General features: G+C 46.0%; 1 protein-coding gene across 2 annotated transcripts in view; it reads left to right on the forward strand.

Annotated features, from left to right (window-relative positions):
- The window catches only part of LOC143923712 (uncharacterized), a 128079-nt gene that overhangs the window by 107140 nt on the left and 7830 nt on the right, over positions 1 to 13109 (forward strand). For both annotated transcript variants that reach the window (XM_077447520.1, XM_077447521.1), the window contains exon 9: positions 938 to 1291. In XM_077447520.1, coding sequence (XP_077303646.1) covers positions 938 to 1291 — 354 coding nt within the window. The remainder of the gene's footprint in view (positions 1 to 937; positions 1292 to 13109) is intronic.

Raw genomic sequence — 13109 nt, forward strand, 5'->3', positions numbered from 1 at the left:
CTCGAGTAAAATGACCTTTGTAGTGGGACCCCACTAGTATTGAAAGGGTAAATGTTCATTTTGTGTAGAGGGAACAGAAGAAGTAACTACACTTACCTTATTCCTCGCCCACCCGACAGCCGGTGCTCTTCTCCACTCACCCTAAAGCCTTGTACACACGATCGGATTTTGTCTGAAGGGTGTGTGCCAGGAACTTGTCTTGCATACTAACGGCACACAATTATTGGCCAACAAACACAAACGTAGTGACTCACTACGTGGAATTTCAGCTCTTGAGCGCCAACCTTTGGGCACCTTTCGTGTTTGGTGTGCATTGATTCCGAGCATGTGTGTTTGTACTTTGGACTTTTGTGTGATGGACTTGTGTACACACGATGGGAAAATTTGACAACAGACCGTTGTCTGCCGAAAAATTTACTAGGCTGATATCCAACATTTGTTGGCCTGAAAGTTGGACAACAATTGTCTGATGGAGCGTACTAACGGTTGGATTTTAGGCAAACAGTCTGTCATCACACAATTCCCTGTGTGTGTACAAGGCTTACTGTTCTCATGTGGTGCCTGTGACCAGCAGAGGGGTGAATAGAAGCAGCTTGGAGGGACCAGTCATGCAGCTCAAGGGAAGCCTGTGGGTGCGAGGAATATGGTAAGTATAGTTGTTTCTTTGTCTCCCCCCCCCAGACAAAACACGCATTTAACCCCTGCAAAGCCTGGGGAAGTCATTTTTTAGAGGTTTAACTTTAAAATGAGTTATGTTGTACTATCTGCTTTCACAAGCTTTATATTAACATTCAAAAGGAAGGTTCCTATGGGACTGAAGTCATCCCACCTGTACATCATTTTGTATGGAAAACTTCACTTTGTTTTTTAAAGAATCCAACCCATTGTGAGATATGGACTGACTTGTGCGTCTCGTATTATTTACTTTGTGTTGCAGATCTGCCCTGGTGTCCAAAAGTTGGAGAGATCAAAATTCCCAGACTGGAGGAAGATAAAAAGGAATCTTGTCTGACCTGTGATATCTCCGGATATTTCCCAGATCATCTGAAAGTGATTTGGTTTAAGAAGGAACCCGGAACAGACTTACAAGCCAATATGGCACCTGTGTCTAAAGATACTTACAAAGTTTCCAATGAGAAGAAGGAGCTGAAAGATAAAACCTTCTCCAATAAGTCATCTCTGACGTTCACCCCGTCATATGGCAGAGATCAGGGGGCCGAGTTCATCTGTAGAGTGGAACATCCCAGCCTGGAGCACCCAATAGAGAGAAGAACGGATCCTATAAGGATAGGTACACTTTTTCTTAAGACTGTTAACACATAACCATTAAGTAACTTCTTACATTGAGGCTGCATTTACGCAATATGCATGTAATACTAATGTGGAACCTTCCCCTCAGCACCAGGCAATGTACATAGAAAGATAGAAATCATGCATTGCCTAGCAGTTTGTTGTAAAAAAAGTTGTAGGAATATTTATTTTTTTGGCCCATGTGTACACTCAATGCAATGTGCATCAATATCCATTATGTCCAAAAAGCCGCGCTAGGTGAAAGTGTGATGAAAACAAATAACCATTAATCCAACGGTGAAGTAATTATTGTTAGAAAAAATAAAAAATATTAAAGTGTAGACGGTCCACATGAAGAGAAATAGTGTAAAAGATCCTCATCAGCAAAAATGACCTTTAAAGTTCCAACACCGACTCCCACCACCTCAGTTAACATCGGCGCTTACTAGGGTTGCCACCTTTTCTTAAAGCCAAACCCGAACATTTTCACGGCGCATGGCAATTTTTTTGTAGTACACGCTATAGGATTGTAAAATACCTCGGGTTACCCAAAAAGAGTAGTAATGAAGTGTGCTACAGTGAACAGTTGCTATAGCCAAATTGCATTAACAGTGGGGGGGGGGGGGGTAGGGCAGTAAATGGTGTCAGTAGAGCAGTGGACAGTGTCAGTAGGGCAGTGGACGGTGTCAGTAGGGCAGTGGGCGGTGTCAGTAGGGCAGTGGGCGGTGTCAGTAGGGTAGTGGACAGTGTCAGTAGGGCAGTGGACAGTGTCAGTAGGGCCGTAAATGGTGTCAGTAGGGCAGTGGACAGTGTCAGTAGGGCAGGCAGTAGACAGTGTCAGTAGAGCAGCGGACAGTGTCAGTAGGGCAGGCAGTAGACAGTGTCAGAGCAGCGGACGGTGTCAGTAGAGCAGCGGACGGTGTCAGTAGAGCAGCGGACGGTGTCAGTAGGGCAGGCAGTGTCAGTAGGGCAGTAAATGGTGTCAGTAGAGCAGTGGACAGTGTCAGTAGGGCAGGCAGTAGACAATGTCAGTAAGGCAGTAAATGGTGTCAGTAGGGCAGTAAATGGTGTCAGTAGAGCAGAGGACGGTGTCAGTAGAGCAGTGGACGGTGTCAGTAGACGGTGTCAGTGGAGCAGTGGACGGTGTCAGTAGAGCAGTGGACGGTGTCAGTAGAGCAGTGGACGGTGTCAGTAGGGCAGTGGACGGTGTCAGTGGAGCAGTGGACGGTGTCAGTGGAGCAGTGGACGGTGTCAGTGGAGCAGTGGACGGTGTCAGTGGAGCAGTAAATGGTGTCAGTAGGGCAGTAAATGGTGTCAGTAGAGCAGCGGACGGTGTCAGTAGAGCAGCGGACGGTGTCAGTAGAGCAGCGGACGGTGTCAGTAGAGCAGCGGACGGTGTCAGTAGGGCAGGCAGTGTCAGTAGGGCAGTAAATGGTGTCAGTAGAGCAGTGGACAGTGTCAGTAGGGCAGGCAGTAGACAATGTCAGTAAGGCAGTAAATGGTGTCAGTAGGGCAGTAAATGGTGTCAGTAGAGCAGAGGACGGTGTCAGTAGAGCAGTGGACGGTGTCAGTAGAGCAGTGGACGGTGTCAGTAGGGCAGTGGACGGTGTCAGTGGAGCAGTGGACGGTGTCAGTGGAGCAGTGGACGGTGTCAGTAGAGCAGTAAATGGTGTCAGTAGGGCAGTAAATGGTGTCAGTAGACCAGAGGACGGTGTCAGTAGAGCAGTGGACGGTGTCAGTAGAGCAGTGGACGGTGTCAGTAGGGCAGAGGACGGTGTCAGTAGGGCAGAGGACGGTGTCAGTAGAGCAGTAAATGGTGTCAGTAGGGCAGAGGACGGTGTCAGTAGAGCAGAGGGGTGTGTGTATAGTGTATGGTGGGGGGAGGGGTGTATGTATAATGTATGGTGGGGAGGGGGGTGTATGGTAGGGCAGGGCTCGACAAAACCCGGGCGCCAGGTCGCATTGGCGACTAGAAATAGCGACCTCGCGCCTGGGGCAGCACAGCTGGGGTATCCTGTCTCTGTGGACCCCCCCAGCGTGATCGCGTCGGGCCGTTCCGCCGGCGGCCGAAAATTTAGGCCGCGGCTTTGAGGCCTTCTGCGGTCCTATGATTCCTTATGGAATCTGGCGCCCTCTTGTGGTCGCCGTTGGTATGACAAACCAGCAATGCTAATGAAGCTTCCTCTGAGTGTTTTATATTACATGCCTCTTCTTCCCTTTATTTAGAACCCCCTAAACATTATATATATTTTTTATTCTAACACCCTAGAGAATAAAATGGTGGTTGTTGCAATACTGTCTGTCACACCGTATTTGTGCAGCGGACTTACAAGCGCACTTTTGTTGGGAAAAATAATTTAGTTAATAAAAAAATAAGACAACAGTAAAGTTAGCCCAATTATTTTTTATATTGTGAAAGATAATGTTACGCCGAGTAAATTGATACCCAACATGTCACGCTTCAAAATTGCACCCGCTCATGGAATGGCGACAAACTTTTACCCTTTAAAATCTCCATAGGCGACATTTAAAAAAATTCTACAGGTTGCACGTTTTGAGTTAGAGGAGGTCTGGGGCTAGAATTATTGCTCTCGCTCTACCGATCACGGCGCTACCTCCTATGTGTGGTTCGAACACCGATTTTATATGCGGGCAGGACAGGGCGCGTTTAAAAATTATTATTTTTTCTTATTATTTTAACTTTTTTTTTTTTTTTCTTTTAAAAAAAATGTTGTGTCACTTTTATTCTTATTACAAGGAATGTAAAAATCCCTTGTAATAGAAAAAGCATGACAGGTCCTCTTAAATATGAGATCTGGGGTCAGAGAGACCTCGGATCTCATATTTACACTAAAATGCAATTGAAAAAAAAATTGTCATTCGAAAAAAATAAATAAAATGTCCCTCTAAGAGCTATGGGCAATGACTTGGAGACGGGGGGGCGACGGCGGCGCTGCTATCTTCCCCTCACTCGTCTCCATGTCAGGCCAGGGACAGGTCCGGATCGCCGTCACGGACCTGGCTCCTAACTTTTTAAGCTGGCTCCTAGATTCCAAGCAAATTTGTCAACCCCTGTGGTAGGGGGAGGGGGGTGTATGTATAATGTATGGTGGGGGAGGGGGTGTATGTATAATGTATGGTGGGGGGAGGGGGGTGTATGGTGGGGGAGGGGTGTATGTATAGTGTATGGTGGGGAGAGGGGTGTATGTATAGTGTATGGTGGGGGAGGGGGGTGTATGGTGGGGGGGAGGAGAGGTGAGAGTACTTTGAAAACCTGACAATGAAAAAACTTACCTTACAAGCTTGGCTGCAGTCCCAGCGTGATTTCTGCACACATTCCAGAGCAGCAGGGAATGGGGAGGCTCCGCCCACCTCCTTGTCCCTTCTACAGCCAACCAGAGGATTGGAGGAGAGCACCATGGAGGCTCCGCCCACCTCCTTGTCCCTTCTGCAGCCAGCACCATGGAGGCTCCGCCTCTGCCTCTGTGTCCCGACTCCCGTCCTGTACTCAGAGTCTCAGACAGCTAAACGGGAGCAGAAATTAATAAGCGATACGCCGCTGCGGCCCCTGAAATTGAGGAGACACGGCTGGGCATAAAGGGAGCCACTGACGGGTCTGAAATGAATAATGTGCCCGGGTCTCAGGTGGTCAGAGACCCGGGCACATGTTTCAAAACCCGTACTGTCCGGGTGAATCCCGGACAGGTGGCAACCCTAGCGCTTACCAGATCATGTGGACCTTCTATTGCTATAAAGGTGAACCAAGCTTTGGTAATAACCCTCGATGGGAAGCTGTAAACAGATATGTCCTCCTCTGATCTCAGACATCCGTCACTTGTCTCCAGGCCAGCCGTATTGTGTGCCACGCATCAGGGTATATAAGCAGAGAACGCTCCAATAGTGTAAAACGGTATAAACTGTTTATTCAAATATTTAGATTGCACTTACACGATTCATGTGTAAAAATTGCCTAGTTACATAGATAGTCAGGTTGAAAAAAGACACAAGTCCATCCAGTTCATCCACAAAAAAAAAAAAAAAAGAATATCATACAATCCCATATACCCAATTCTATTCCCACAGTTGGTCCAGAGGAAGGCAAAAACCCCCAGCAGAGCATGATCCAATCTGCTAAAGCAGGAGAAATAAATCCTTCCTGATTCCCCGAGAGGCAATCAGATATTCCCTGGATCAACTCTACCTATAAATGTCAGTACCCAGTTATATTATGTACCGTATTTATCGGCGTATAACACACTTTTTCCCCCTAAATACCCTTTCAGGTATTTTTGGCCATTCTCGGGTATATTCGGCCGTTCTCGGCTATTTTCGGCCATGTGCGAAAATTTTCGGCCAAGTGCGGTCGAAAATAGGCGAGAAGGGCCGAAAATAGCCAAGAACGGCCCGAAAATTCCCGAAAGCCGCCGAGAACGGCTGTGAACGAGCGCCGCCGAGATACACAGGACATCCGCTCTGTATCTTGGCGGCGCCATTTTTAAAATGACACTGACAAGCCTGCAAACGACTGACAAGGCTGCAATGAAAGGCTGCAAATTACACTGACAAGGCTGCATTGATGGGCATTTAAATGTAAGTTTTTTTCCTTAAAGAGGAAGTAAACCCTGATGGGTTTACTTCCTCTTTGTCTCCTTGCAAAGGCAAAGCATAATGGACTACTATGCATCGCACGCATAGTAGCCCATTATGTGTCACTTACCTGACACAGGAGCCAGCGATGTCACCGCTGTCCCCTGTAGCCCGGAGCCTCCATCTTCTACCGGGTATCACTGCTCCGGCCCCTCACATCGCTGGAGCAGCGATGACGTCACTCCCGCGCATGCGCATGGGAGCCTCCACTAACGGCATACCGCGGTTAGCAGCGGCATACCGCTAACGGCGATAGTGTGCCTGCGTGCCGCTGTCTATGGCGCATGTGCCGTAGACAGCTGTCACTGTCTTTTTTAATAAATATCTCCTAAACCGTGTAGATATAGGAGATATTTCTTGGACCTACAGGTAAGCCTTAACCACTTTCAGACCGGACCATTTTGCTGGTCAAAGACCAGACCACTTTTTGCGATTCGGCACTGCGTCGCTTTAACTGACAATTGCGCGGTCGTGCGACGTGGCTCCCAAACAAAATTGATGTCCCTTTTTTCCCCCACAAATAGAGCTTTCTTTTGGTGGTATTTGATCACCCCTGCGGTTTTTATTTTTTGCGCTATAAACAAAAATAGAGCGACAATTTTGAAAAAAACGCATTATTTTTTACTTTTTGTTATAATAAATATCCCCCAAAAATATATATAAAAAAAACATTTTTTCCCTCAGTTTAGGCCGATACGTATTCTTCTACATATTTTTGGTAAAAAAATCGCAATAAGCGATTATTGATTGGTTTGCGCAAAAGTTATAGCGTTTACAAAATAGGGATAGTTTTATAGCATTTTTATTAATAATTTATTATTATTATTTTTTTTACTAGTAATGGCGGCGATCAGCGATTTTTATTGTGACTGCGACATTGTGGCGGACACATCGGACATTTTTGACACATTTTTGGGACCATTGTCATTTATACAGTAATCACTGCTATATGAATGCAGTGATTCCTGTGTAAATGACACTGGCAGTGAAGGGGTTAACCAGTGGGTGGCAGTGTAGGGGTTAAGTGTTCCTAGGGGTGTGTTACTAACTGTGGGGGGGTTGGGCTTTCATTTAGTGAACACTGATCTCTGCTCCAATCACATGGAGAAGAGATCAGCGTCACTAGTTGCTAGGCAGAATGGAGAAATGCTGTTTACACAGCATTTCCTCCATTCAGCCGTCCCGTGAGACGATCGCGGGGATGCCCGCGGCGATAGAGTCCGCGGGTCCCGCGACTGGACTCACGGGGGTCCTGACCAGCGCGGGAGCGTGCCGCCGGCGGCGCGCGCCTGATGGCAGGGCGGCATTGAAGATTGGACGTACCTGTACTCCAATATGCCTGCCCGTGCCATTCTGCCGATGTACATCGTCGTGCGCTGGTCGGGAACCGGTTAAACTTCCCTCCTAAAAGTTTTTTTTCTTTTAAATTTCCTCCTAAACTTGAGGCGCGTGTTATACGCCGTCACGTGTTATATGCCAATAAATACGGTACATTTAGGAAAGTATCCAGGCCTTTCTTAAAGCAATCTACTGAGCTGGCCAGAACCACCTCTGGGGGGAGTCTATTCCACATTTTCACAGCTCTTACTGTGCAGAAACCTTGTAAAATAATCTTTGCCGGATAAGAAACAAGAACAGTCCACCCACATTTCCGGGGTCAAGGAGGACACAGTGATATCAGCATGTAGCCTTGCCCAAAATGTTTCGTTAAAACGAACGTCTTCCTGGGGAATTTAGTGGACTTTCTACACTATTGTGAAGTAATTTTTCTTAACTGACCAATTGTATCTTGAAGTGGAATTTTTTTTTTTTCAATTGCTGATAGGTAGGGTTTTATGACAGAAGATCGGTCTCTTCCGTCAAATGCTCCTTGCTGCCTGCCACCTGTAAGGTGCACTGTGCCATGCATGTGCAGCTCAGGGTATATTTACAGCAACTGATTTGTGCTGCAATAATCAGACTCCTGTCTGCATGCCTGAGCTTAGGGCGGATGGATTCCAGGAAGTAAATGCTACTGTATATGAAAAATCTGCCCTTACTCAAGATGACCAGAAATGCTAAGGGGGGTGTTTTTGAAAGTAAAACATGGAAGGATAAATGAGTTACATTTGAATATTGAAATCAGTGTAGTTCCGGTTTAATAAGAAGGTGACCCTATCTGTTTAAAAGCAAACTATAAATCGATCACAATAATGATTCAAAATATCCACCTGTACATATGCTGTGGCAGTGTGGGCCAGCTGTGCAGAATCATATATATATATATATATAATGTATATATATATATATATATACACACACACACATTATTTTGCTCTTCCAGGTAGGGGGCGTGCTGTTTCTGCTGTGATTAGTAACAGCAGAAGCTGATTAACAGGTGCCAACCAATGGATGTCCGCCGGCAGCTGCTGATAGTGAAGGAGACGGACTGGATGAAGATCTGCATAAGTAAACAATGCAGAGCTCAGTCCTGTCAGCAGGGATGTGCTGGATTTTTTTTTCCCCCAAAGCACATCCCTTAGTGAAAACAGCACACAGTCCACATAAACACTGGTTAGGCACACACTTCACCCTTTGATTGCCCTAGATGTTTAACCTCTTCCCAGCCAGTGTCAAGAGTACAGTGACAGTGCAAATGTTTAGCACTGATCACTGTATTAGTGTCACTGGTCCCCACAAAGTGTTAGTTAGTGTCAGATTATCCGCCATAATATCCCAGTCCCGCTATAAGTCACTGATCACCACCATTACTAGGATGATAAAAAATAAATACAATTCTAGTTTTATAGAATTTTTTTATAGTTTGTAGACTCTACAAATGTTTTTTTTTATATATTCTTTTTTTTTTCTTTTTAACCGATTTTATACATATCCATTTGTACATTTATAAAAGAGAAACGTTAATACAATTTATCAAACGGTCTTCACACCTCAAGCTTTTTTACAAAATACAAGACGACCCTTTCTGTACCTTCTTCCCCTTCCCTCCCCCCGGGGCAAAAAAAAAACCCAGAAAGGGGGAGATATGCCCCCCTATATCCCCCTTCATCGATCGCCTTCCTCTCTGTCCCCCTCTCATACCAACCAAGCACGCCAGTCCCCTCTCTCCAGGAATGTCAGCCATTTTTGCCATTTCCCTTGAATTTCCCTTTCTGTATCCTGAATTTTGTGGATCGACTCTTCCATCAACCTGATCTGCTCCACTCTCCTCACCAGGGCAGGACTTAGGGTGGTGGAGGCCCCTGGGCTTGAGTCACTTTCCGGCCCTACCTTCTATATATTATTGTATTTATCGGTGTATAACACGCACCCCAGGTTTAGGAGGGAATTTTAAGAAAAAAAACTTTTAGGAGGAAAGTTTAAGGAAAAAACTTACATTTAAATGCCCACCAATGCAGCCTTATCAGTGTCCATCTGCAGCCTTGCCCATCCATCTGCAGCCTTGTCCAGTGTCATTGCAGCCTTGTCAGTATAATTTGCAGTCTTGTCAGTGTAGCCTTGTCATTTGCAGCCTTGTCATTGCAGCCTTGAAGTTTAAAAATGGCTCTCGGGTCCCCTCGGCGGCTCTCGTGGCTCTTGGATCCTCTCAGTGGCTCTCGGGGCCTCTGAGCGGCTCTCGGGTCCTCTCACAGTCCCGAGCGGAGCCAAGAGTAGCCGAGTGTACTTGGCTTGGCTCACAGTCACGCCCAGTCCCTGTATTATGTCCATCATAAGGCGGGACTAGGCGTGACTGCGAGCCGAGCCAAGTACACTTTGCTATGTATCTCAGCGGGCCCCCTATTGAGTGGGGCCCATGGGCTTGAGCCCAGTCAAGCCCAATGGTAAGTCCTGCCCTGCTCCTCACCCATTCAGGGATTGACGGCACCTGTGGATCTCTCCAGTGGTATGGGATCAAGGCTTTGGCTGCATTCAATAGATGGGGGACAAGCGTAGCTTTATATTGCCTTATTCCCATATCTGTATCATGAAACAGAGAAGCCCATGGGCATTTACTGATCCTCTTCCCCGTCACTAAAAATACAATTTCGATTATTTTGTCCCAGTAAGGGGTTATTTTCGGGCAATCCCACCATATATGTTTAAGAGAGCCTTGTTCATTACATTCCCTCCAAAAGGTTGGTTGCTCCTCCCCTCTGAGCCTCTGCATTCTTAGGGGCGTCATATACCACCTCGCTATTAGTTTATATGCCATTTCGTTCGTTCGGGAATCTCTTGGGAGTGAATGTGTCATTTTAAGTATTTTCATCCTGTGCTCCTCATTTCTTAGTGACCCCAATTCCCCTTCCCATTTCCCAAGATATGCTGGTAACCCCGAGTCTCCCTCTCCTCTTAATATTTTATACATTTTTGATATCCTTTTCACTAAACACTGTGTATCCTTAAGTAATTTCTCTAATGGTCTCAACGCATTCGCTCCTCGTAAGGGCTGTGGGAGCCCCTGTGTGACATGTGACAATTGGTTGTGTCTCCATCTATCTAGTGGTTTGTGCCCCCCCATTCTTGGGTGAATTCCTTATACGTGAATATCCTATCCCCTTTAATCACTTCCCCTAATGTTATTTCCTCTCTTCAAATGTACAATCTACAAATGTTTGTGTAAATCAATCAATATACACTTATTGGGATTTTTTACCAAAAACTTTTAGCAGACTACATATTGGCCTAAATTTATGAAGAAATTCGATTATTTTTTTAAAAAAATTATTGGATATGTTTTATAGCAGAAAGTAAAAAATATTGTTTTTTTGTTTTCAAAATTCTCAGTTTTTGTGTTTATAGTACAAAAAAAGAAAAACCCCAGAGGTAATCAAATACCACCAAAAGAAAACTCAATTTGTGGGGGAAAAAGGACACAAATTAAATTTTTGTACAGCGTTGCATGATCGCACAATTGTCACTTAAAATTTTGCAGTGTCGTATACCAAAAAAATGGCCTGGTCATGAAGGGGGTTAAATCTTTCACAGGTCAACTGGATATACTAGCAAATCCAGAAGAAATTGCTCAAAAAGAAGAAATATGAGTTTATAGACTATGTGGTCCCTAGTCAAAGTGTAGAATTGATTTACATTTAAATATTGTGGAAGAATTTGGAATGGGCAGTTAAAGGAGTTATACTGTAAAGGCAGAAGATTCTTTATCTTAATGCATTCTATGCATTAACCGCTTCCCGTCCACCTGCCGTAATTATACTGCGGCAAGGTGGCTGGATATCGCGAACCGCCGTACGTGTACAATGGTCCGTGCTTGTGATATAGTGGGCATGTGCGCGCTGCCGGCAGTGCACCGTGGGAGCCCGTCTGTGAGGCCAAAGGACTCGATTTCCGTCGGCAACCCATGATCCCAGTAAACGTGCATGTGATATACAGTAGCGGGCACGTGTGCCACGGGAGCCCGCCTGTGTGTTCAGGGGACTTGATGTCTGCCGGGGACCCGTAATTCCGGTATACGGAGGCAGAACGGGGATCTGCCTATGTAAACAAGGCGAATCCCTGTTCTGACAGGGCACTTCATGGAGATCTGCTGTTGATCGCGCAATTGTCAGTTAAAGCGATGCAGGACCGTATCGCAAAAAAATGGCCTGGTTATTAAGGGGGTAAATCTTCTGGGGCTGAAGTGGTTAAGATAAAAAAAAAAACATTTTATTCAGCAGCCTCCCCAGCGCCCCCTAACTGCTTACCTGAGCCCTATCTCTCTCCAGCGATGTCCACGAATGTCTAAGTCATCCGGGACACTACTCTTGATTGTCTGAGACACAGCAGCACCATTGGCTTCCACAGCTGTCAATCACGGTCAGTCAGCGAATCAGAGGAGAGAGGGGGATGGGCTGGGTCGGGGCTCTGTGTTTGAATGGACACACAGAGCTGTGGCTCAGCTTGGGTGCCCCCATAGGAAGCTGCTGACTTTTGGGGCACTCAATAGGAGGGAAGGGCTAGGATCAGCAAAGAGGGACCCAAAAAGAGGAGGATTTGGGCTGCTCTGTTCAAAACCTACTGCACAGAGGTGGTACAGTGCCTTAAAATGTATTCATACCCCTTGCAATTTTCCACATTTTGTCATGTTACAACCAAAAACATAAATGTATTTTATTAGGACTTTATGTGATAGAATAACGCAAAGGGGCACATAATTGGAAATAAAATGATAAATGGTTTTCCAAATTTTTACAAATAAATATGTGAAAAGTGTGGGGTACATTTTTATATTCGACCCCCCCTGAGTCAATACTTTGTAGAACCGCCTTTCTCTGCAAATACAGTTGAAAGTCTTTTTGGGGATGTCTCTACCAACTTTGCACATCTAGAGAGTGAAATATTTGGCCATTCTTCTCTGCAAAATATCTCAAGCTCTGTCAGATTGGATGGAGAGCGTCTGTGAACAGCAATTTTCAAGTCTTGCCACAGATTCTCAATTGGATTTAGGTCTGGACTTTGACTGGGCCATTCTAACACATGAATAAGCTTTGATCTAAACCATTCCATCGTAGCTCTGGCTGTATGTTTAGGATTGTTGTCCTTCTGGAAGGTGAACCTCCAATCCAGTCTCAAGTCTTTTGCAGACTCTAGGCCCTTGTACACATGATCGGAGATTCCGACGGAATGTGTCCGATCGGAGCGTTTTATCGGATATCCCCTGATTATCTGCGCCTTGCTCTGTGTCAGTGGAGCAGTCTAAAGCCGCCAGCACCTCCTCCTCTGTTTAATCCAATGAGGAGTAGGAGCCCGAGGGACACACACCGCTGTGTGTATACGTCCGCAGCCGCACTGTTCTGAGGTCTGTACTGTACACTTCCTTATAAGTAGATGGACATGTGTGGAGGGGCGCTATGGGAGGGGAAAGGGGTGCTTATGCTGATGGGGGGGAGGGTCTGCACTAGGGGGGTGTCTACTGCAGGGGTCTGCACTAAATGGGGGGTGTCTATACTGCAGGGGTCTGCACTTAATGGGGGGTGTCTATACTGCGGGGGTCTGCACTAAATGGAGGGGGTCTATACTGCGGGGGTTTGCGCTAAGGGGGGTGTTTATACTAATGGGGGATCTGTATTAAGGAGGGGTCTGCACTAAGGGGGATTCTATACTGATGGGGGGGGTTTGCACTAAAAGGGGGGTTCTACACTCATGGGGGTGTCTGTACTGTGGGAGGGAGGTCAGTACTTAGTGAGGGGGTCTATACT

Source organism: Lithobates pipiens, unplaced genomic scaffold (assembly GCF_037356315.1).
Source record: "Lithobates pipiens isolate NorthernLeopardFrog02 unplaced genomic scaffold, aLitPip1_a1.2 Scaffold_22, whole genome shotgun sequence".
NCBI lineage: Eukaryota > Metazoa > Chordata > Amphibia > Anura > Ranidae > Lithobates > Lithobates pipiens.